Genomic DNA, 21,581 nt, shown 5'->3' with positions numbered 1-21,581 from the left:
AAATACAGATACTGTACAACACAAATAACACGTAAAACACTAAGAAATGCCTGAAAACCGTAGAAGAAATGTCGCTCCTCAGTCGGTGATGGCTGCCATAAGCGGAAGTGAGGTTTTGGGTCATGCGCGGTGCGTTCGTACCAAGCATTAAGGGTCCTCTCACGGGATATTTATTTTCTTTGTTATGTAAATTATGGGCTGCCGGTGGAAATACGCTATTGTCTATATGGTGGTGAGGTATTATTGAAATAAACAGCATGTTTGATATGGGGCAGTGCAGTGAGCAGACGACATGTTTGATATGGGAGGATGCAGTGAGCAGACGACAGAAGATTCTGTTTAGTTTATGGTTGTAACAATGCCTAACATATATTACAATTTTCACAAGTTTTCTTCAAATTCTGTTCCTACTGGCTTCCTGATTGATTCTTTGGCTTTATCTTTGCCTGGGATCTCTGTTGGTATACAACAAAGCACACACATCAAATTACAGCACAATATACAACTATACCGTTCCTCTAGCCCACATACCAGTCTCAAGTCCTTATGGAGCAATACAATATCATAGGAATAAAGATTCACTCAATATAAAATAATGCTAGACTGTAGTTTATTTGTTTAGATCAAATGCTTTGAAATTTCATTTATTAAATTCAAATATAGAAGGTATGGTTTTTATCTAATGGAGTGCTCTCCCCTGGTGCCTGAAGCCTAGTTGAATAGACTTAACTAACAAGGGTGAATTTGTTTCAGTGTCCTTTGTGAATTAGATTACTTGTGCTTGTGGAGGCAGCAATCAATGGTTTAATCTGTGGGACGCCTTGCCCGATATGTCAGTGTGATGTCTGGCAGACCCATGTGGTCGACATTCAAGCCCCGGGCACATCATCCAAAAACAAATTTTCCTATGAGTTACTGAAAATCTAATAAGTGTTTTCTGACGGCATTTAGGAACAATTTTGTAGCAGTGTCCTATTTTTTCTTTCTCACCAAATATTAAGTTATGTCAGAGAGCCAATGACCTCATGGTTCATAAGATGTATACAGTCAAACATCTAACAGGTGAAACCTGAGATCTGGAGGACACCAGAAAAAAACCTGACACTAGTGATAGCACCAGCTAGACCTGATAGGTTAGAATGACATCAATAGAATGTCAGATCAATGATGTCAAACATAAACTAAAGTGACATCCGTAAAATATCAAACCAATAGGTGAATATAAACAAGTGTGTTACAATGACATCAGTAGGATGTTAGATCTGTGATGTCCATATGAACTATAGAGACCTCCAATAAATATCGCATCAATAGATGTATATAAACTACAGTGTGTTACAGTGACATCAGTAGGATGTTAGATATATAATGTCCACATGAACTATAGAGACCTCCAATAAATATCACATCAATAGATGTATATAAACTACAGTGTGTTACAGTGACATCAGTAGGATGTTAGATCTGTGATGTCCATATGAACTATAGAGACCTCCAATAAATATCACATCAATAGATATATATAAACTACAGTGTGTTACGATGACATCAGCAGAATGTCAGGTCAATCAGTATATATGAATAACTGTGTTAAAAAGTGACATCAATAAAATGTCAGACTAAAAAAGTGTACCTGGTATTTAAACTACTGTGTGTTACAGTGACATCAGTAGAATGCCAGGTCAATAATGCCAACATGAACTACAGTGTGTTATCTAATGACATCAGAAGGATATAAGATCATAAATTCCCAGCAAACTATGGCGTGTGATTGACTGTCTGCAGTACAAATCCATTAGTTTGATGACGATAGACAAATCTGCTTCAGGTGACAACTCCTGTTTAAGTATTCCACAAGACACATTCACCCAGAACACTGTCCCCTTAATGAGACTCCTCTCAGACTTTAAATGACAGCCTGAAATTTCTAGAATTCTAGTGACAGAGAGCTACTTGTTTGGTGTTGACATTAGTAGCTGGTCCAGGTTGGTTTAAAGGGAAAGAGATTTTCTACATGTGACTGTAGAGTTTAGGAAACTTGGAATATATTTCTCTTGGGTGATCACTTGATCAATTAAGATATTTGTCTGTAATTCTCTTAATTCAGAAAGGCAGTTGTTCCAGGTTATATATCTAAATATGATAAATTACAGGGTAATTTTCGCTGAACATGACTATGATTTACAACAATGAAACATATTTGGCTGTTTGTTAAGAATCCAGAAAAAATGGCTAGAATTTCGGTTGTTTTCTTTTTATGTAAAGTCAACAAATTTATTGCTTCTGTAGTAAATAATACTTTGGACTTCTTTTACAAGAATTTTTCTCAATCTTTGGGATTTACTATCTATAGATGTATAAATAAAAGTAAGTCCTTCTCTGCTGTGTTCTTTATCTGTTTATTTCTGCCACTACAAGGGACCCAGGCTTTGTTTAATGCCTCGGGGGACATACAAGGTAACTATGGCAACATCACACATCATCCTCATCTTCATTTCATCATGCCTGTACAGTGGTTGGTTGCCTGTATTCATTTTTGTCATTTTTGTGGATTATTTTATTTTACTGTATTGTCTGGTTGTGACCTTTGACCTTGATTTTCCCTTAGTCCTGCCTCTATCCAATCATTAGACAGATTGTGTCTAACTCCTGTCAGAAAACATCATGTGAACTCTGCCACTTTTACTTTCCTTTCTTTTTTTATTTTATGAATGTAGTAATGATATCAAAGTAAGTATTTGATAAATAAATAATGTGATGTTTTAAATCCACATAGATGTTGTCAATTGTGTGTAATAAAAGCAACGGAAAGCTGGAGGAAATACCATGGTAACGGTTCTGTATCCCTTCTGTTGTTTCCATGTGCCTTTATCGCTTTTGGCTTAACCTCATTGTAACATACAGTTATGATTTGTTTTGTGGATAAAGCCCAGCTATTCTATTTGTTATTAAGGAAGCTTATTCCATTACACCAATAAATCCTTGATTGAATTATATGGCCTTTCGTACTTAAAGACAGTTTCATTTCTTCTCTCCAAAGCTACACACGACTTTGAGAGAAATTAAACTGGGTGAAGAATAGCTGGGTGAATATTAATGATTTTCCTTGAAAGTTAGTAAGATCGGAAGCGGAAACTAGTGATTAGGGTTTATTATCATTGTAATGTAACATTAACTGATATCATGTTACTAATTAACAGATTCATCTGTCACAGTTTTTTTAACCTCAAGTTTTGAATAATAATGACAAGATTAACAGGATCGTGCATGATGTTGAGTTCTCCTGCATGTTACGTCAGTCAGTTCCGTGGCTATTGTGTTTGGTAGTAAGAGCGTTTTATGGTATGTACAATAAAAACACAATTAAAAAAAAAAAACTGAAGTTGTTTGATGGTTTCTAGCTATTTTGATATAAATATGGTGAAGAGTTTACAAGTATGATCATCATGAATAATAATTGCTGATGTTGATGTTGATTACATGGTTCTGCCGCAGGCAATGACACTCGTGGTTCTGCCGCAGGCAATGACACTCGAGGTTCCACCGTCAGCAATGGCACTCGAGCTTCCGCCTGCGCTCAGCACTTGTGCTTTATTTAGCACTTGGTTTTCATACACATCAATTTTTATATCTTGTTACTCAAGCAAACTTGAGTAATCAATCTTTAGACTTTATTTTTGTGAATTCAAGAATGTGCTTTATCAGCTTTTGTTACAGCAACAGTCACATCTTAGCTTCAAGAAATTTGATTTTCTTGAAGAGTAAAGATATTAGATTAAATGAAAAAAAGTTATGCTTACATCATTTCATCCTTGAGACTGTCAAATACTGCTGACAAATTCAGTTTTGGATGTAAAATCTTTTTTCTACAGTTTATGATGAAGTAATCAATATATATATTGCAGCAATACATTTATTGACAGTTCAGAATTTCTGTGTATTCTGGTAGTGTTTTCACAAAATCATGATAGAAACTTTTCTTTTGATGTAAAGATCTATATGGCATTTACAATAAACTACAGACATTACATTATATGTTAATTCTACATTCAATCCGTCCCTGGTTATATGATTTTGGAAAACAGAACAACAATGAAATATTTGTTATTACTTGACAATTCTTCTTTAGTTCACACTGGTTTTTTCTCTCGTTTAAATAATTGTAGTTAGAAACTTTGTAAACACCTGTAGAATATATTTCCATAGGAAAAATAAGAAAAACAACAAAGATAGGTAGTGCTAATTCTAGGGTACACTTCTAGACCACATCTGTTATGAGGATAGGTAGTGCTAATTCTAGGGTACACTTCTAGACCACATCTCTAACAAGGATAGGTAGTGCTAATTCTAGGGTACACTTCTAGACCACATCTCTAACAAGGATAGGTAGTGCTAATTCTAGGGTACACTTCTAGACCATATATCCAACAAGGATAGGTAGTGCTAATTCTAGGGTACACTTCTAGACCACATCTCTAACAATGATAGGTAGTGCTAATTCTAGGGTACACTTCTAGACCACACCTCTAACGAGGATAGGTAATTCTAGGGCAAGGTTCTATTGTGTGTTAAATTTGTTTGAGCTTATAAAGTTATGATGGTACAATTGTTGTTAGTATAATTTTTGGCCTTTCTGATAATTTTTTGACCACTTATCACAGGTATTGGTGTACATATCGCCCGGGAGGCCCTGGTGGTCAGTGTGCATAGTGAAACCATCAAACAAGTCCACTATGTCGATATCAATAACCCGGAGAATCTGAGACGTGACATCTACCCGACCTTAACCAACCCCACTGCTATCTCTGTGGACTGGCTTAGTGATTTGGTCTATATTGTGAATGATCTGCAGGTAAGTCATCGTAGCATCTGACCAGAATAATGCATCATTTTCACCTTCAGTAACCATATTGGATACAGAGGAGTATTCGTTTCACTGAGTCAATCACAAAGTGGTTGAAAATTATGGGTTTAATCTTCAATATTGAATGAGATTGCCTAATGTGAAGATTATATGTCATGTGTAAAAAATGGATCTATCTTTAGAGAATTTATGAGTCATTTTAGTAATGAAAATTGTGAACAAATACCTGTATACAGCTCTGTACATTGAATCCTGTTGAAACAAATGTATAGGTACATTTAGTATTACAGCCTGTATCAAAGACAAGAATCCTCCTGTATCAAATGTATAGGTACATTTAGTATTACAGCCTGTATCAAAGACAAGAATCCTCCTGTATCAAATGTATAGGTACATTTAGTATTACAGCCTGTATCAAAGACAAGAATCCTCCTGTATCAAATGTATAGGTACATTTAGTATTACAGCCTGTAGCAAAGACAAGAATCCTCCTGTATCAAATGTATAGGTACATTTAGTATTACAGCCTGTATCAAATGTATAGGTACATTTAGTATTACAGCCTGTATCAAAGACAAACATCCTCCTGTATCAAATGTATAGGTACACCTAGTATTACAGCCTGTATAACATGTATAGGTACACCTAGTATTACAGCCGGTATCAAAGACATGAATTCCCCCATAACTTGTCATACTTTACCTTCACAGATGAAACTAGTAGTTACATGTATACTATCTATGTAGGTAGTATGTCCTTAGGATGTAAACACAGTGTGAGGATTTTATACAAAAAATGAACAGTTTACATGTACTAACTTCTATCTATTGGGAAGCAGACAAGTGTTACACTGTGTTTAAGAAATAATGGCTGTTTCAGATCTACCAATGTGAGATTGATGCGAATTCCTGTGACACAGTAGCAACAGGGCCTTTGTCTACTACGGTTACAGACCTGGACATTGATCCACTGAATGGGTTTGTATAATTGTGCAGCTCTAGAACAATACTTTCCAACACCTGCATGCGTAAATAGATTTAAAGAGAATTTCACAGATAGCAGAACATGAATTCAATACAGACAGATTGAAACAAATTTACTCTTACAACGACACTTTTACATCAGATTGTTTAAAATCATACATGACATGCAGCAATGCATCCGGTCCTTAAAGAGATTCTCCAGGATCGACACAAGTTTAGCTGAAAATTCTAGACTACAGTAGCTGTAATTTTACAGGAAAGAAATCACATTTATTGTAATTTGGTGACTGGCAAGCTTGTCTGTGGCAGGGAATATCACAATAAATATGCTTCACTTATACACAATATGTAAAGTAATGAAAGTAGTTGATGCTGACTCCATGACACAAGAGGATTATGTAATGGAGTAGACGACAGCCATAAAGCTACAGTGACTGTTGTAAAGATGAAGGCATGGCTAGGATGAGATGTGATGTATGATAACAGGACATGATAATTCCATATGTAGGAGGTTTCCTGTATAGAATGCTCAATGAAGTATGTGAAAGGACCTTATATTACTGATCTTCTCGAATAAAAATTAACATATAAATACTTACACAGAAAACATTGAAAATGATTTGTCAGCTTTTTACATAAAACAGAACTCTTCAGTCTACAATGAATCTTCAGTCAGCTAGACAAACAGTCGTGATGGAAAAATTGTATGTATGTAAAAAGCATTGTATATTTTACTTTGGTAAATATAAAACAAACAAAATTCATTGTTATAATTTAATGTAATGGTAATTTATCAAATATCTTCAACAAATAAGGAAATGAAAGGTTAGAAATAAAAAAAACAGTAACAGAAAGAACAAGAAAAGTGAAGAAAAATGAGAGGAAAGGGACAATAAGACAGAAGATAGTGAAAGAAAAATGATAGTAAGGAATGTGAGAGAAAGAACGCAATAGAACAAATAGATAGAGAGATAAGTACGAAAAAAATGCTAGGTAAAGAACAGTGAGAAAGTTCTAACACTATAGTAGAAAAAAACAACATTATTTGTCCTTCAATAATCCCCATGGGGACAACATATCATGATATATTAATAGCGGACCTTATTACTAAACAATAGGCACAATGGGGTGAACACATCTCATCTGATACACTCATAACTTTCCTTATTACAAGAAAATAGTCACTATGGGGCCAACACATCACATCTGATACATGCATAACTTTCCTTATTACAAGAAAATAGTCACTATGGGGCAAACACATCAAATCTGATACACTCATAACTTTCCTTATTACAAGAAAATAGTCACTACGGGGCAAACACATCACATCTGATACACTCATAACTTTCCTTATTACAAGAAAATAGTCACTATGGGGCCAACACATCACATCTGATACATGCATAACTTTCCTTATTACAAGAAAATAGTCACTATGGGGCCAACACATCACATCTGATACATGCATAACTTTCCTTATTACAAGAAAATAGTCACTACGGGGCCAACACATCACATCTGATACATGCATAACTTTCCTTATTACAAGAAAATAGTCACTATGGGGCCAACACATCACATCTGATACATGCATAACTTTCCTTATTACAAGAAAATAGTCACTATGGGGCCAACACATCACATCTGATACATGCATAACTTTCCTTATTACAAGAAAATAGTCACTATGGGGCCAACACATCACATCTGATACATGCATAACTTTCCTTATTACAAGAAAATAGTCTTTCACATCTGATACATGCATAACTTTCCTTATTACAAGAAAATAGTCACTATGGGGCCAACACATCACATCTGATACATGCATAACTTTCCTTATTACAAGAAAATAGTCACTATGGGGCCAACACATCACATCTGATACATGCATAACTTTCCTTATTACAAGAAAATAGTCACTATGGGGCCAACACATCACATCTGATACATGCATCTGATACACATAACTTTCCTTATTACAAGAAAATAGTCACTATGGGGCCAACACATCACATCTGATACATGCATAACTTTCCTTATTACAAGAAAATAGTCACTACGGGGCCAACACATGGGGCTTTCCTTAACACATCACATCTGATACATGCATAACTTTCCTTATTACAAGAAAATAACTAGGGGCCAACACATCACATCTGATACATGCATAACTTTCCTTATTACAAGAAAATAGTCACTACGGGGCCAACACATCACATCTGATACATGCATAACTTTCCTTATTACAAGAAAATAGTCACTACGGGGCCAACACATCACATCTGATACATGCATAACTTTCCTTATTACAAGAAAATAGTCACTATGGGGCCAACACATCACATCTGATACATGCATAACTTTCCTTATTACAAGAAAATAGTCACTATGGGGCCAACACATCACATCTGATACACTCATAACTTTCCTTATTACAAGAAAATAGTCACTATGGGGCCAACACATCACATCTGATAGCTGGCATTACTACTAGACAACAATAAAGCATTTGTGATTGATCTAATAAATAACCAAAGGTATATGGATGGGCTCATTATACAGGTTCTTATCCAGCAAGTAAAGCTGAAGTCATTGGATACACCTGCCAAATATATTTTAGCTTTATATGGGAGTAATGGAAAAAACAGCGCTATTTTAGCAACTGCACTAATTTGGCAGTATTACTTTCTTATATACTTAAGTATTACATACAAACAACTGTGTAAAGAAGTGATTTTATTTGTTGTAGCAAAGAAGTTAATTTACAAAAAATTATGAAATTGTTTTTCATATCCATTTTTGCGTGGAACTTTATTTTCATGCAGGGAAATTATTTTGACGATGTCATGAGGTAAAACTTAGCCTAACATCAACATTAATTAGGTAAACAAAGACTAAACAACAAACGGTTGAAGTTTCATTTGTCAGAATTTCTAGGAAATGTTGCAGGTTAGATAGACTGTATGGTGACAGCTTTCTTTATTTTAAGACAATGACCATTTATTTTCCATTTTGTCAAATAAATATTGTTCTCAAAATTAATTACAAATAAAGTTTTATATGAACGGAATAAAATCAAATATCCATGTGTATTTGAATACTTGATTTATGTTGTTGTGTTTATTTCACCTGCAGGTTTTTATACTTTACTCAGAGTGGGAACTATGGAGGTCTTTATAGGATTGATACTGGAGAGATCCAAAATTGGGGTCGTTTTTTCACAAGGTCAGCAAAACCTTCATTAGTCACGTATTGTGAACTCAGTGCATTCTTCATAGACCATGGTAATATGCAGCTGTACTTTCCCAATGACTCTCAGAACACCATGCTCACCTCTTTCCTGGATGGCAGTGGTCAAGAAGACTTACGTAAGGGCAAGGTGTTATGGCGAAACTTTCACAATATAAGCAGCATGGTCTTCTACAACGGCACTTTTTGGTGGACTAATGGTGACACAGTGATGACAGAAGAACACGACATTGACAGTGACATTTTATACCACAACTCCATTCTCTTCTTTACTCATCATTACACCTCCTTCAACCTGTACCTGCCCACCACCCAGCCACCAGCAGGTAGGACATTTGACAATTAACAATCATATCTATCTCAAGTTCCTTATTTTATGATATGTATTAAATTTGTTTCATTTGTCGATTCTTAAAAATCTTGCTGTTGTCCACTCAAATACTTCAAAATTTTACACAGAGAAAAGTAAAAACGTAATTCACCTGATTATGCTGTATATTTGTCATGAGCTTGCCTTCCTCCATTTTGTTACCAACAGTTCCGCACAGTCCACCACAGAACCTGCAAGCACTGTTCACCTCTACCAAGGTCAAAGTCGAGTGGTCACAGCCTCAAAAGTTATCATACCAAGGTCAAGGTGCATGGGCACGTTGGCAGTATGAGGTCAGCATCATGATGAGAGAGACAGGTGAGGAGACGATTTTAAGTGGTATCAATGGAAAAAGTCTGGAGCAGGTGGACATGATCCCGGATAAAATTTACGTCATCAAAGCCAGAGCCTGCTGTAACCTTGGCTGTGGGCCATGGTCCAGTGAATTTATTGGCCGGACTCTGCCTATAGGTAAGGACAAGTGTGACGATAAACAACTGTATTTCCGTAGTCTCCATGTTCATTCATTTGTAATTTTCTCAGATCTGCTATGATTTTTGTTGTATACCTGGTGAAGCCCGAACAGAATGAAACATGTAGATGAGTGTAATGAATTATAAACTCAAACTTGGAAGCTTTTGTGGTTGTTTTAGGTTGGACTGATCATAAGCACTTTAGTTAGGTATATAGACATTGCTCATCTTGTAATAAGATTTTGTTGGATTTCTGTTATAGCTGCTTCAAACGCCACCTTGCTCTTTTCCTGGTGGTTGCGAAGATCCAACAGATTGATAGAGGTTGACATGTACGGCAAAAGAATCAGAATGGCCACCATTGACTCGAAGGCAGTGTTTAAAGGTACCTAAAGTTAAACATTGATTTTATTGTAATGTATATGAATAAACTAATGTGGATTAATTTTATAAAGAACCAGTGCCAAACTCCCTCTATGATTTCTTGTTGCTCAAAAGAATTTACTTACTAAAAAGGAAATATTTGATAAAGCATGATTTTGTTTGTTGCAGACTTTGCCTGGAGTAGCAGAGATATCTATTGGACTGCAAATGATGGCAAATTATATACATGTGACCGCACCACTCTCGGATCTTTCACTCAGGTTGCATTCGCTGGAAAATCCATCTCTGCTGTTACATATGACTGGCTTGGTCATAAACTCTACTGGTCTGTCTCTAACTTGGGGGTGGTAAGTCACTTCAGACATGAACAGAAGTGTTAGGAAGTGATTCTAACATTAGTCGATATGTATAAAGATTCCAATATTATGAGGAATAAAAACGGGTCCAGGTTCTCCCTTCATCTTTGACTAGTTCCTGATTTTTGCAATCAAAATAAAAGTTTTCCACAGGCCTATTCCAAGAACATATGCTTACTCTACATTGTAGATCCGACGGTCGTCAGTAGATGGGAGGTCTGTGGAGTTTGTCACCCAGGCAACAGCCCACCATATGGCTGTGGACTCACTAGCCGGCAGACTATACTGGACCACCACCAATACTTTAGAGTCAGTTGCCCTCAATGGAGAGGACCATTATCTCCACTTCTCTATCCCATTTTTCTCTGGTAAACATGTGATCAGTCTGACCCTAAACCTGGACATGGGGAAGGTTCTGTGGTATGTACGAGGCTACAGGAAACAAGAGTTGTATATGACACACCTTGTCAGCAATGGGGAAGATCATGACCTCACACAGCCTTATACCTTCATCGGCAGCTTCACAAGTATATCTGAGTAAGTCAACCAGTAGTGACATGTATGTGTATTTTACCGGTATTGTGGTCAGTTTAGAAATACAGATGATGTAATTTGCCTGTATATAGAGACCAACTGACTGAAAACCTACCTGTATAGTGACAAGACAGTTTATTGTCTACCTGCATATATAGCAATAAGGATATATTACAAAATACCTGTAAATACTGTAACGTTAACCAAAAGCTTACCTTGTATTTTGCACAGGATGTCAGGACTGCACTATTACTCACACCGAATGTTCTGGAAGAATGATGACAATAAAATTGTGGTTGGGGATATGGAATGTAACCACACATCAGATGTCTCCAGCTACAGTGTAAATGGCTTCACAGTGCTACATCACTCCCTACAGCCATACCCAGGTAAACATCACTCCCTACAGCCATACCCAGATATACATCACTCCTTACAGCCATACCCAGGTATACATCACTCCCTACAGCCATACCCAGGTATACATCACTCCCTACAGCCATACCCAGGTATACATCACTCCTTAAAGCCATACCCAGGTATACAGGTATACATCACTCCCTACAGCCATACCCAGGTATACATCACTCCCTACAGCCATACCCAGGTATACATCACTCCCTACAGCCATACCCAGGTATACATCACTCCTTACAGCCATACCCAGGTATACATCACTCCCTACAGCCATACCCAGGTATACATCACTCCTTACAGCCATACCCAGGTATACATCACACCTAACAGCCATACCCAGGTATACATCACTCCCTACAGCCATACCCAGGTATACATCACTCCCTACAGCCATACCCAAGTATACATCACTCCCTACAGCCATACCCAGGTATACATCACTCCTTAAAGCCATACCCAGTTATACATCACTCCTTAAAGCCATACCCAGTTATACATCACTCCTTACAGCCATACCCAGGTATACATCATTCCCTACAGCCATACCCAGGTATACATCACTCCTTACAGCCATACCCAGGTATACATCACTCCTTACAGCCATACCCAGGTATACATCACTCCTTACAGCCATACCCAGGTATACATTACTCCTTACAGCCATACCCAGGTATACATCACTCCTTACAGCCATACCCAGGTATACATCACTCCCTACAGCCATACCCAGGTATACATCACTCCCTACAGCCATACCCAGGTATACATCACTCCTTACAGCCATACCTAGTTATACATCACTCCTTACAGCCATACCCAGGTATACATCACTCCTTACAGCCATTCCCAGGTATACATCACTCCTTAAAGCCATACCCAGGTATACATCACTCCTTACAGCCATACCTAGGTATACATCACTCCTTACAGCCATACCCAGGTATACATCACTCCTGCCAAAAGTCTTCAGATTAAATATCTTGATCACTGAGAAATGTTTTTTGTTTACCAGTTGGTATGAATGAGTCCACATTGATGATCATACCAGGAGCTGTCCCTACAGAAACCATCCAGTGTCAAGGTCATTGGGCAGATTTCAACCTCACATGGAGTCCAGCAACTGTCACCTATGGCAATGTCTTCTACGAAGTGTCTATTGAAGTCCCACATAGTTCTAACAAGAAAATGCTGGTAAAGTCTTAATGAAATATATTCATATTTTTTTTTATTTGTTTGTACCAAAGTTTTGGACCACCTGTATCAAAATTGCCTTGCTTTATATCCTTGGTTAATCTTAGAAGGAATGAACTGAGAATGTTTGTATCATTTGTCTTTCCTTGATTAAACTTGAAGCTGGGTGTTTTCAAACAAGAATCAGTAGTGTGGACAGGTGGAATGACAAAGGTCCTCCATCCCTAAGAACAAGAATATACCTTAGTGAGTTTAGAAATATCCTAGAAAGTTTGTTTCTACATTGCTCAGTAATTTTTCCAGTTTCAGAAAATGGAGGAAACTTGGTACAAAATGCCAAACTTACCCCCTTACAGTGAGATCATTGTATCACTGCGAGCCTATACTTACTGGGGCAATGGACCTGTCACCACAGTTACCGTTCACTCACCAATGTCAGGTAAAACTACAATACAATGTACAATATCTAGGTTTATCTATGTGAATTTGTATGACATCTAAGTTTATCTCTGTAAACTTGTATAACACCTAGATTTATCTATGTGAATTTGTATAACATCTAGATTTATATTGGAATTTGGATATTACTACATATATATCAATAGCTGTTTCATATCATTCATTTAATGTGTTAAATTTATTTCTGGAAATTGGATATCACTATATGTAGGCAATTAAGTGTAAACACAAAACTTGAATTGCATTGAATGATGTGAAATTTGATACCTGTGGTCAATTTTTAGCTTATTAAACACCAAAATTTTAGTTGTGGGAAAGTTACAAACTAAATTGAATTTCATTAACAACATTGCATATATCAAGTTTCCATTGCAAACTGTCAACATACAGCAGTCTTTTGGCATGGACAATAAGTCTTAAGACTATCCGTCGATAAAACTATCTATAGAAAATAAAACAAAGTGTTAACCTGTTAACAGTGCCTGGTAAACCCCTGCAACCACGTGTGTATGTAACACCATACAAGGATGCCCTCACTTCCCATCATGCCCTGGCAGCTGACTTCCGTTGGATGAAGCCAAATGTCACAAATGGACCAATCAGCCACTACAATATCTCTCATTGGTCAATGAGTGTTGGAAATGGCCAGGTGTTTGTGGTGACCAGTCCAGCTATTGCTCGACATTTTATCCTAGAAAACCTTCTTCCGAATGCCTCATACTCATTCCAGGTAGATTTTTACTTCGTGTTGCCTGGTACTCCTTCCAAGTAGACTTGGACTTCACAGTTATACTTATATCAAACCTAGATACATTACTTTTGATGAACAGTAACTTTCAATGGATATTCTCCCCATGTTACCTGTGGTTTAAACAGTGATGTTGAACATAAAAAAATATCAATTTACTTAATCATTATCAAAATAAAGCCCATTCAGGTGATTTGTTTGTAAACATACTTCGTAATTTTTAAAAAATCAAATGCAAAGGAGTAAATAGAACACTTACCTGGTATGTGCTGTTATATATATCAATACCTCTGCTTAGCTGTATATATATCACTGCTGCTGCATGGTATTGTTAGGTCTTTCAAGACATTTTTTTGTTGACAGGTAAAATCAGACATGAAATTTGTTGTAATATAGGAGGTCTTGTTTGTTACAGGTGTGTGCTTGTACAGTGGTAGGCTGTGGTGAGAAATCAGATGTGATTGTTGCCAAACAGGATGGTAGGTCATGATTCCAAACATCAGTACAAGTATGTAGGGCATGATTCCAAACATCAGTATATGTATGTAGGTCATGATTTCCATACATCAATATATGTATGTAGGTCATGATTTCCATACATCAATATATGTATGTAGGTCATGATTCCAAACATCAATATATGTATGTAGGTCATGATTTCCATACATCAATATATGTATGTAGGTCATGATTTCCATACATCAATATATGTATGTAGGTCATGATTCCAAACATCAATATATGTATGTAGGTCATGATTTCCATACATAAATATATGTATGTAGGTCATGATTTCCATACATCAATATATGTATGTAGGTCATGATTCCAAACATCAATATATGTATGTAGGTCATGATTTCCATACATCAATATATGTATGTAGGTCATGATTCCAAACATCAATATATGTATGTAGGTCATGATTTCCATACATCAATATATGTATGTAGGTCATGATTTCCATACATCAATATATGTATGTAGGTCATGATTTCAAAACATCAATATATGTATGTAGGTCATGATTTCCATACATCAATATTAGTATATAAGTCATGATTTCAAAACATCAATATATGTATGTAGGTCATGATTGCCAAACAGTAGTTCATGTATATTTATGTATGTAGATCAGGATTGCTTTAAATAAGTGCAGTTCACACAAAAAATTGATGTAAATGTTGAAATATTTTGGTGCTAATTCCAATTTACTAGATAACATTCTAAATCAAATATTCCTCATGTTTATGTAGTTGTACGACCTGTTCCTAAACTACTGGTAGCCACTGCTATGTCAATCAAGATGGCAGAGATCGACAGTTCTGTTTATCTCACTGTTGCTATGGAAACCGGTGTGCCATCTGTAGCTGTTACATATCAGGCCCAGGAGGACAGAAAGTTTTGGATTACTGAGGATGGCATGTTGATGGAATCTGTTAATAATGAGAAACAACTGGTGAGTCGATATTACCTACATAATGTCAAGTTCCAATTCTAATGGCTTTCTCAGAATTACTTTTTACACAGAGTACAAGTTTATATTTAATTCTTGCATTCAGGTTTAAAGTATATGCTCATTTAATATCTTGAAAACAATATTATTTACTTTGAATATTTAGGTAGAACACACTCTTGCATACTCATGTTTGTAATTAAAGCACTTTTTTCTTGACTAAGATTTGTGAATTTGGTGGCTGTGTGGACTTATTTGACTGTGTTTGGTTTCTGTAGCTGATGAAGCTAAATAATTCTGGACTGGACCTGTCACTGGACTGGATCAGTCGGACTCTGTATATTGTTGAGGTTGACCACACCAGAAACACCAGCTCTCTAGGGGCCTACAAGCTGGATCAAGGTCAATATGTTAGCCTTCAGGACCGGCCTCAAGCCATCGGGGCCATTGTAGCTGACCCATACACCAGGTCAGTCTCAGAGTCATATTTGAAAAGCTTTATAGGTGCATATAAGAAACAAAACTTGTGTGTGAATGAAAATGTGACTTTTAGTATTGTAAATATTGAGGAAGTTTATTTGGATGTATATTTCAGCAATGTGATCTGGACAGAGGAGGGTTTGAACAAAAACCAGTACACTGTCTACAAAATGAATGCCAACTATGACATTGCAGCTGTATTTACAACAATGCGTAGACGGTTGCGACGAGAAGTTACCTCCCTTCCTTGTACATGCCCCATGACAGTAACAACAAGCAGTGCTCTGGCTGTGGACCATTCAAGTAACAACAAAATGGAGATGATTCTTTATCATTTGAGTGCCAAGGCTCTTATAGCAGCTGATATAGATGGTTGTCACTGCAGGACAATCCTTCCTGGAAGTAGTGTTTCAGGTGGGAAACAGGAGCCATTCAAATGTTTGTCATCACAAAACTATGTATCTAATTATCTAATTCGGCCATTTCATTGTCATTTCAGATCTGTGTCACATATATTCTATGATCCAATTCAGTCATGTGTTTGTCATCCTAAATCTGTGTCACATGTATTTAATGAGCCAATTCAGACATGTTTGCTGTTTTAAATCTGTGCCAAACAGTGAGCTTTTAATAGTGTTTAAATTTCTATTTCACAAAGGTGTTTGTGATCTAACATAGTCCAAAATTTGTGTGTAAATGTGGTATAAAGTGTACATTTCAGTTTGATATTTGTCTTAAATCTTTGTTGAAAGTAGTATATATTTCCGCAGACTCTGCCCCTGACCTACTCTCAGTCGACCACTTAAACATCTACTGGTACAATAAGGCAGCTGGTCAACTATATGCTATTGACAAATCCAGCAATGTTGTGACTCCTTATGCCCTACCAGGAGTGAATGATCTCTTAGCCTACGGACCACAGCTTCAGCCACGACCAGGTAGGTTGTAGTAAGTTACTCCTGTCTGTCTATTCCATAAGGTTCTGTACTTGGTCTGGTTTGCTATTTCGGTATCATGTTCTCACAAATGTGATGAAGTGACATCCCAGAGTGCTTTGTATTGTGACAGGTCTGGGATGTTTGGATCCAGGACCATATAATGGTAGTATTGTGATGGTACGCCACAGCAATTCCTCTCTCACGATCCTCCTTGAGGAGGTGGGTTGGCCAGCTGAGTGCGAAACAATTTCCCACCCAAACACCAGGTACACTGTCTTCTTCAAGCAAGGATCACATGGGGATCGATGTGGTGTGGATGGTCATGACTGCAGATCACAGGTAATATATGCTAGAGAAAAAAACTGTGTGCTGCTTTTTAATGAATATTTGTACTAAATACAAATTATTGATAGCTTTCATATCATAAAAGGTATTATTCAACACTAAATAGTCTTCAAAATATTGGTTAACTTTGTTAGAGGGATTTTACTTAAAATCACCAATTTCAAATATGTATTGGGAAAACAGGAAACTAGAAACATACCTGTTCTATAAGAATGCATAAATGATTTGGGATGGATTGGGCAATAGGATTGATAAATCATCATTATTGTAGAATGTATGCTGTTTGGAAGATAAAGCAAGCAAATTTATTTTTTTGGTTTATCAGACATCGTACAATCGCCAGATGACAGTATCAGGGCTAGATCCATACATGGAGTATGTGGTTCATGGAGCTGTGAGTAACTACTACACAGAAAAGCTGGATAAGGTTCTTGGTGACCCACATGTCTTCCGCACCAAGGTGGGAGGTAAGTCACCAAGTCTTTCCTAATCATACGGATATCTGTGTGTTTTACACTATGCATGTAGAGCTGTACTGTATGGGTCTCCTGATCTTATCTTACATTGAGTAACTTGATCTCTTTGGAAAGTTCTTAAAGATTATTGAAAATTTAGATTTGCTTAATATCCTAACAACTTTGTTAATTTCAGTGCCTTCCCCTGCAACTTCTGTCATCCTTAAAGTGTTGACCTTTGATAAGATGACAGTACAATGGTCACCCCCACTTCACAGCAATGGCCCCCTAGAGGAAATCACCTACAAGGTCAAATGGACAGTAGTTACCAAGGGTCAAACCCAAGAAATGGAAATGACCCCAGTGATAGATCTAATTACCAGTATAACTAGAGTCCCTATCCACAGTGTCACCCTTCAAAACCTGTTGCCTAACCATCAATACAAGGTCAAGGTCAGTATAATCAAGATCAAACATGATAATAATGTCAAGGTCAGTATTACAAATCATATAAAGTAACAAAGTGAATATCAGTAGATAAGGTCAAAGATAACAATGTCAAGGTCACTCATCAAGATCAAACATAACAAAAAGGTCAAGATCAATAGACAAGGTCACTCATGATAACAAGGTCTGTTTTAAAGTTCAAACCCAATAAAAAGATGAGTAGAAAAATTAACATAATAGTGTCAAGTGAATAGAAAATGGCAAGAGCTCAGTTATAATGTTGAAGTAAGTACCAGGAACAACCAGACAAAAACAAAATCAAAGCAAACAATTAATAACAAACAAGCAAAGACGAAGGATTGGAAATGTTGGAGTATCCATCAATGTGGTGTGAATCCTTCTCAACAGTATAAATTTTACTTTTACCTGCAGATCTTGGCTTCTAACAAGGAGCGACTGGTGTTTAGTGAAACAGCTGAGCTGAAGGCTAAGACTTTCGAGGGTCTCAATGACATCAAGCTGTTGGGCAAATCAGAAGACACCCTCAATGTTTCATGGGACTTTCCAACTGATGGAAGTGTGTATGCTGTTGCCTTCATCTACTATCCGGTAATACTTTAGTCAGCTTAAAAATGTCATTGTCAGTCCCCCATATGGGAAATACCATTTATGAGATTTTTGTGTGTAAAGATAGAAGATGGCTTGATAAAGTTAAAAACAAAGAAAAGTTAGGCATAATTGGTGAAGAGGTTTTTGTTAATAATGATGATTATTTCTTACAGATAGAGGAGAAGGAGGGGTCATTGGTGAAGTTTAGTCAGACCGAGATTCCCCAGAAAAAAACTAAAAACAACACATATTATAGCTACAGTATTACACACCTCCAGCCATACACCAAGTACAGTATCAGACTCAGACTCGTCTGGATGAGTGTTATGCGGATGGACTGGCCCGATGATGATGAATTTGTTTATAGGACTAATGGTAATTCATGCAGTACCAATATCTTATGGAAAAATTCAGACATACTGAATAAAGTTAGTAATTCTGTGAAATTAATGATCACATTTCAAATGACAGACTGTGTTTTATAGAATGCTATTCCTATAAATACATGTTTTGGTCCTGATACTGCCAACAGGATTCCTCCTGGAATGTCATACTGTTATATGTACATAAAAAAATACTTTTGTTTTCAAGCCTCTATTCCACAAGAGCCTCTCCCCCCCGAGATACAAAAACTGAAATCACAGGTGTATGTTGTGCTATGGCAAGAGCCACAGGTGAATGGTGAAAGTATATCTCACTACATCCTCCAGTACAGACAAACAGACACTGATACATGGGAACAGGCTTACAATGGCACAGAGCTACGCTGGGTGGTAGACAAGGACATCACACCTCCTGGGCATGACTATGTCTTCAGGGTCAAGGCCACAAATGAAATCGGTTGGGGACCTCCCAGTAATTCCAGTCTGACCTTCTCCTACATAGGTATGTCTTCTGTATATTCACTGTCATCAGGTACAGTTGTCATATGTTGGAGTAAAACAGTATGTAATAACATATCAGTTTCTACCAGGTAGTACTTTTCTAAATGCAGGATGAAATGTTCTTGCTGATCGTTACTAATACCTCACATGATACATCTAAACATTTAAAACTAATATTGCAGAGGCCCTTGTGTGGACAGACAACTCAATCATCTTAGCTGTTGGTCTACCAGTTGGCATCGTCCTCATCATCATTGTCATCCTGGTGGCTTACTGCTATGGTAAGTATTTGTTGGTATGTTAAACCAGCTGCAGTCGCTCCTATAGGTCTGACTGTCATAACTTACATGACACCTAATAATTTACAATGTTCATAGCTAGACCTTCCTGGTTATATTTTTAGTCTCAGACATGCTGCAATCAGAGAACAGAATTAAATAAATGCAGAAAAAACAACAATTACAGCAATGACAATTGTGATTGCATTATGGAGATATATGTCACCATTTCCCAGAGTAATCTGCTCTATTACTGAATGCTGAATTATACATAATATGTTATGTATTGCATGTCTACAGTGAGATGGAAGAGACAGGATCTCCAGAAGAAGCGACCACAGTTTGTGGCAGTGGCTCGTGGCCCTGACGTAGAACTGGCCACTTTAAGGGAACTGCCACACACTGCTTACCAACAGAGTAACACTTTGTATGCCATCAGGTTTGTATGTGTGGACACCCAAGTAATGTTCAAACAAGGGTAGATAAAACCTACAAATACAATGTACTAGATGTACCATTTATACAGGGGAAGATAACTCATACAGAAGATACAGAAAATAGATGTACTATTCATACAGGAGAATATATAACTCATACATGTTATAGATGCACTATTCATACGGGGGAAGATAACCCATACAGATTATAGATGTACCATTCATACAGGGGAAGATAACCCATACAGATTATAGATGTACCATTCATACAGGGGAAGATAACCCATACAGATTATAGATGTAGCATTCATACAGGGGAAGAAACTCATACAGATTAATGATGTTACATTCATACACAGGAAGATCATATCTGAAGAGAAACTAGATGTAATATTTTGACAAAGGGGGATAAAACATACACCATCCATACAGTGGAATGTTACTCATAGATTATATACAGATTATACACAGGGAAGATTACAGATTTAGATGTACCAGTCATGCAGGTTAGGAAAACCTCTATAAAAACTAGAGACGATTTTCAGACAAAGAAATATTCCAATTGCATTCCGGATGTAATGTTCAGACATGGGAAGATTATGTATAGATACGGAGGTAATGTAAAGACTGCGGGAGATTCATGATGTAATGATTAGACAGAATTTTGTTCTATAAATTCTACAAGTAATGTTCAGTGAGATGGGGACAATATAAAGTTCAGACAAGGGGAGATAATCTATGATTTCTAGATGTAAGGTTCACACAGGATGAGATATTCTATAGATTCTACGAGTAATTTTCAGTACGAGGGGGATAATCTATAGATTCTCCATGTAATGTCTACACAGAGGTTGATAATCCATTCAGAATTTTGTTAAATAGTTTTAGATTTGTTGTATTTGTACTTGTAGTTTAATTCCTACCGACAGTGATATTGCTTCCTTGCCCCACTTCCGAAGGGATCAGTTGATGCTTACAAAGTTCCTTGGCAGTGGAGCATTTGGAGAAGTCTTTGAAGGTCTAGCCAAAAATATCCTGAGTGACACATCTGGTGAAACAAAAGTGGCAGTCAAGGTGAGTCAAGGTCATTCATAGAGGAATGAAAATGGACTCCTATTCAAAGTCATCAAAATGGAGGTGTTTTAGGCAGAGGATATTTTGGTTTATTTATCTTTTTCTCTGTAAACAAGATTAAATATCTATGTATGGAATTTAACC

General features: G+C 36.8%; 2 protein-coding genes across 2 annotated transcripts in view; both read left to right on the top strand.

Annotated features, from left to right (window-relative positions):
* Nucleotides 1–46: 46 nt before the first annotated feature.
* LOC132551961 (proto-oncogene tyrosine-protein kinase ROS-like) lies at nucleotides 47–11,226 on the top strand. Its single transcript, XM_060216105.1, has 9 exons — nucleotides 47–129; nucleotides 2,354–2,457; nucleotides 4,662–4,852; nucleotides 5,744–5,841; nucleotides 8,989–9,428; nucleotides 9,641–9,943; nucleotides 10,208–10,330; nucleotides 10,498–10,676; nucleotides 10,876–11,226. The coding sequence occupies exons 1-9, from the start codon at nucleotides 47–49 to the stop codon at nucleotides 11,224–11,226; spliced, it is 1,872 nt and encodes a 623-aa protein (XP_060072088.1).
* LOC132551966 (proto-oncogene tyrosine-protein kinase ROS-like) overlaps nucleotides 11,182–21,581 on the top strand; it is a 25,647-nt gene continuing 15,247 nt past the window's right edge. The window contains exons 1-19 of the mRNA XM_060216111.1: nucleotides 11,182–11,222; nucleotides 11,451–11,608; nucleotides 12,649–12,827; nucleotides 13,131–13,266; nucleotides 13,766–14,016; nucleotides 14,450–14,513; nucleotides 15,291–15,493; nucleotides 15,769–15,959; nucleotides 16,086–16,384; nucleotides 16,741–16,908; nucleotides 17,039–17,247; nucleotides 17,579–17,720; nucleotides 17,905–18,161; nucleotides 18,588–18,764; nucleotides 18,938–19,139; nucleotides 19,356–19,649; nucleotides 19,831–19,929; nucleotides 20,227–20,365; nucleotides 21,275–21,437. Coding sequence (XP_060072094.1) covers nucleotides 11,452–11,608; nucleotides 12,649–12,827; nucleotides 13,131–13,266; nucleotides 13,766–14,016; nucleotides 14,450–14,513; nucleotides 15,291–15,493; nucleotides 15,769–15,959; nucleotides 16,086–16,384; nucleotides 16,741–16,908; nucleotides 17,039–17,247; nucleotides 17,579–17,720; nucleotides 17,905–18,161; nucleotides 18,588–18,764; nucleotides 18,938–19,139; nucleotides 19,356–19,649; nucleotides 19,831–19,929; nucleotides 20,227–20,365; nucleotides 21,275–21,437 — 3,330 coding nt within the window. The 5' untranslated portion in view covers nucleotides 11,182–11,222; nucleotide 11,451. The remainder of the gene's footprint in view (nucleotides 11,223–11,450; nucleotides 11,609–12,648; nucleotides 12,828–13,130; nucleotides 13,267–13,765; nucleotides 14,017–14,449; nucleotides 14,514–15,290; nucleotides 15,494–15,768; nucleotides 15,960–16,085; nucleotides 16,385–16,740; nucleotides 16,909–17,038; nucleotides 17,248–17,578; nucleotides 17,721–17,904; nucleotides 18,162–18,587; nucleotides 18,765–18,937; nucleotides 19,140–19,355; nucleotides 19,650–19,830; nucleotides 19,930–20,226; nucleotides 20,366–21,274; nucleotides 21,438–21,581) is intronic.

The sequence above is a fragment of the Ylistrum balloti genome, unplaced genomic scaffold, assembly GCF_031769215.1.
Source record: "Ylistrum balloti isolate Yb309-2 unplaced genomic scaffold, AGI_CSIRO_Ybal_v1 Utg370228, whole genome shotgun sequence".
Lineage (NCBI taxonomy): Eukaryota > Metazoa > Mollusca > Bivalvia > Pectinida > Pectinidae > Ylistrum > Ylistrum balloti.
The sequence above is the reverse complement of the archived record's forward strand: the minus strand, read 5'-3'. Positions and strand labels throughout refer to the sequence as shown.

Coding starts and splice junctions, on each gene's coding strand:
- LOC132551961 (XM_060216105.1), top strand. CDS start 47: ATGCCTGAAAACCGTAGAAGAAATGTCGCTCCTCAGTCGGTGATGGCT. Junction 2,458..4,661: donor TGCCTCGGGGGACATACAAG/GTAACTATGGCA, acceptor CACTTATCACAG/GTATTGGTGTACATATCGCC. Junction 10,331..10,497: donor CTCGAAGGCAGTGTTTAAAG/GTACCTAAAGTT, acceptor TGTTTGTTGCAG/ACTTTGCCTGGAGTAGCAGA.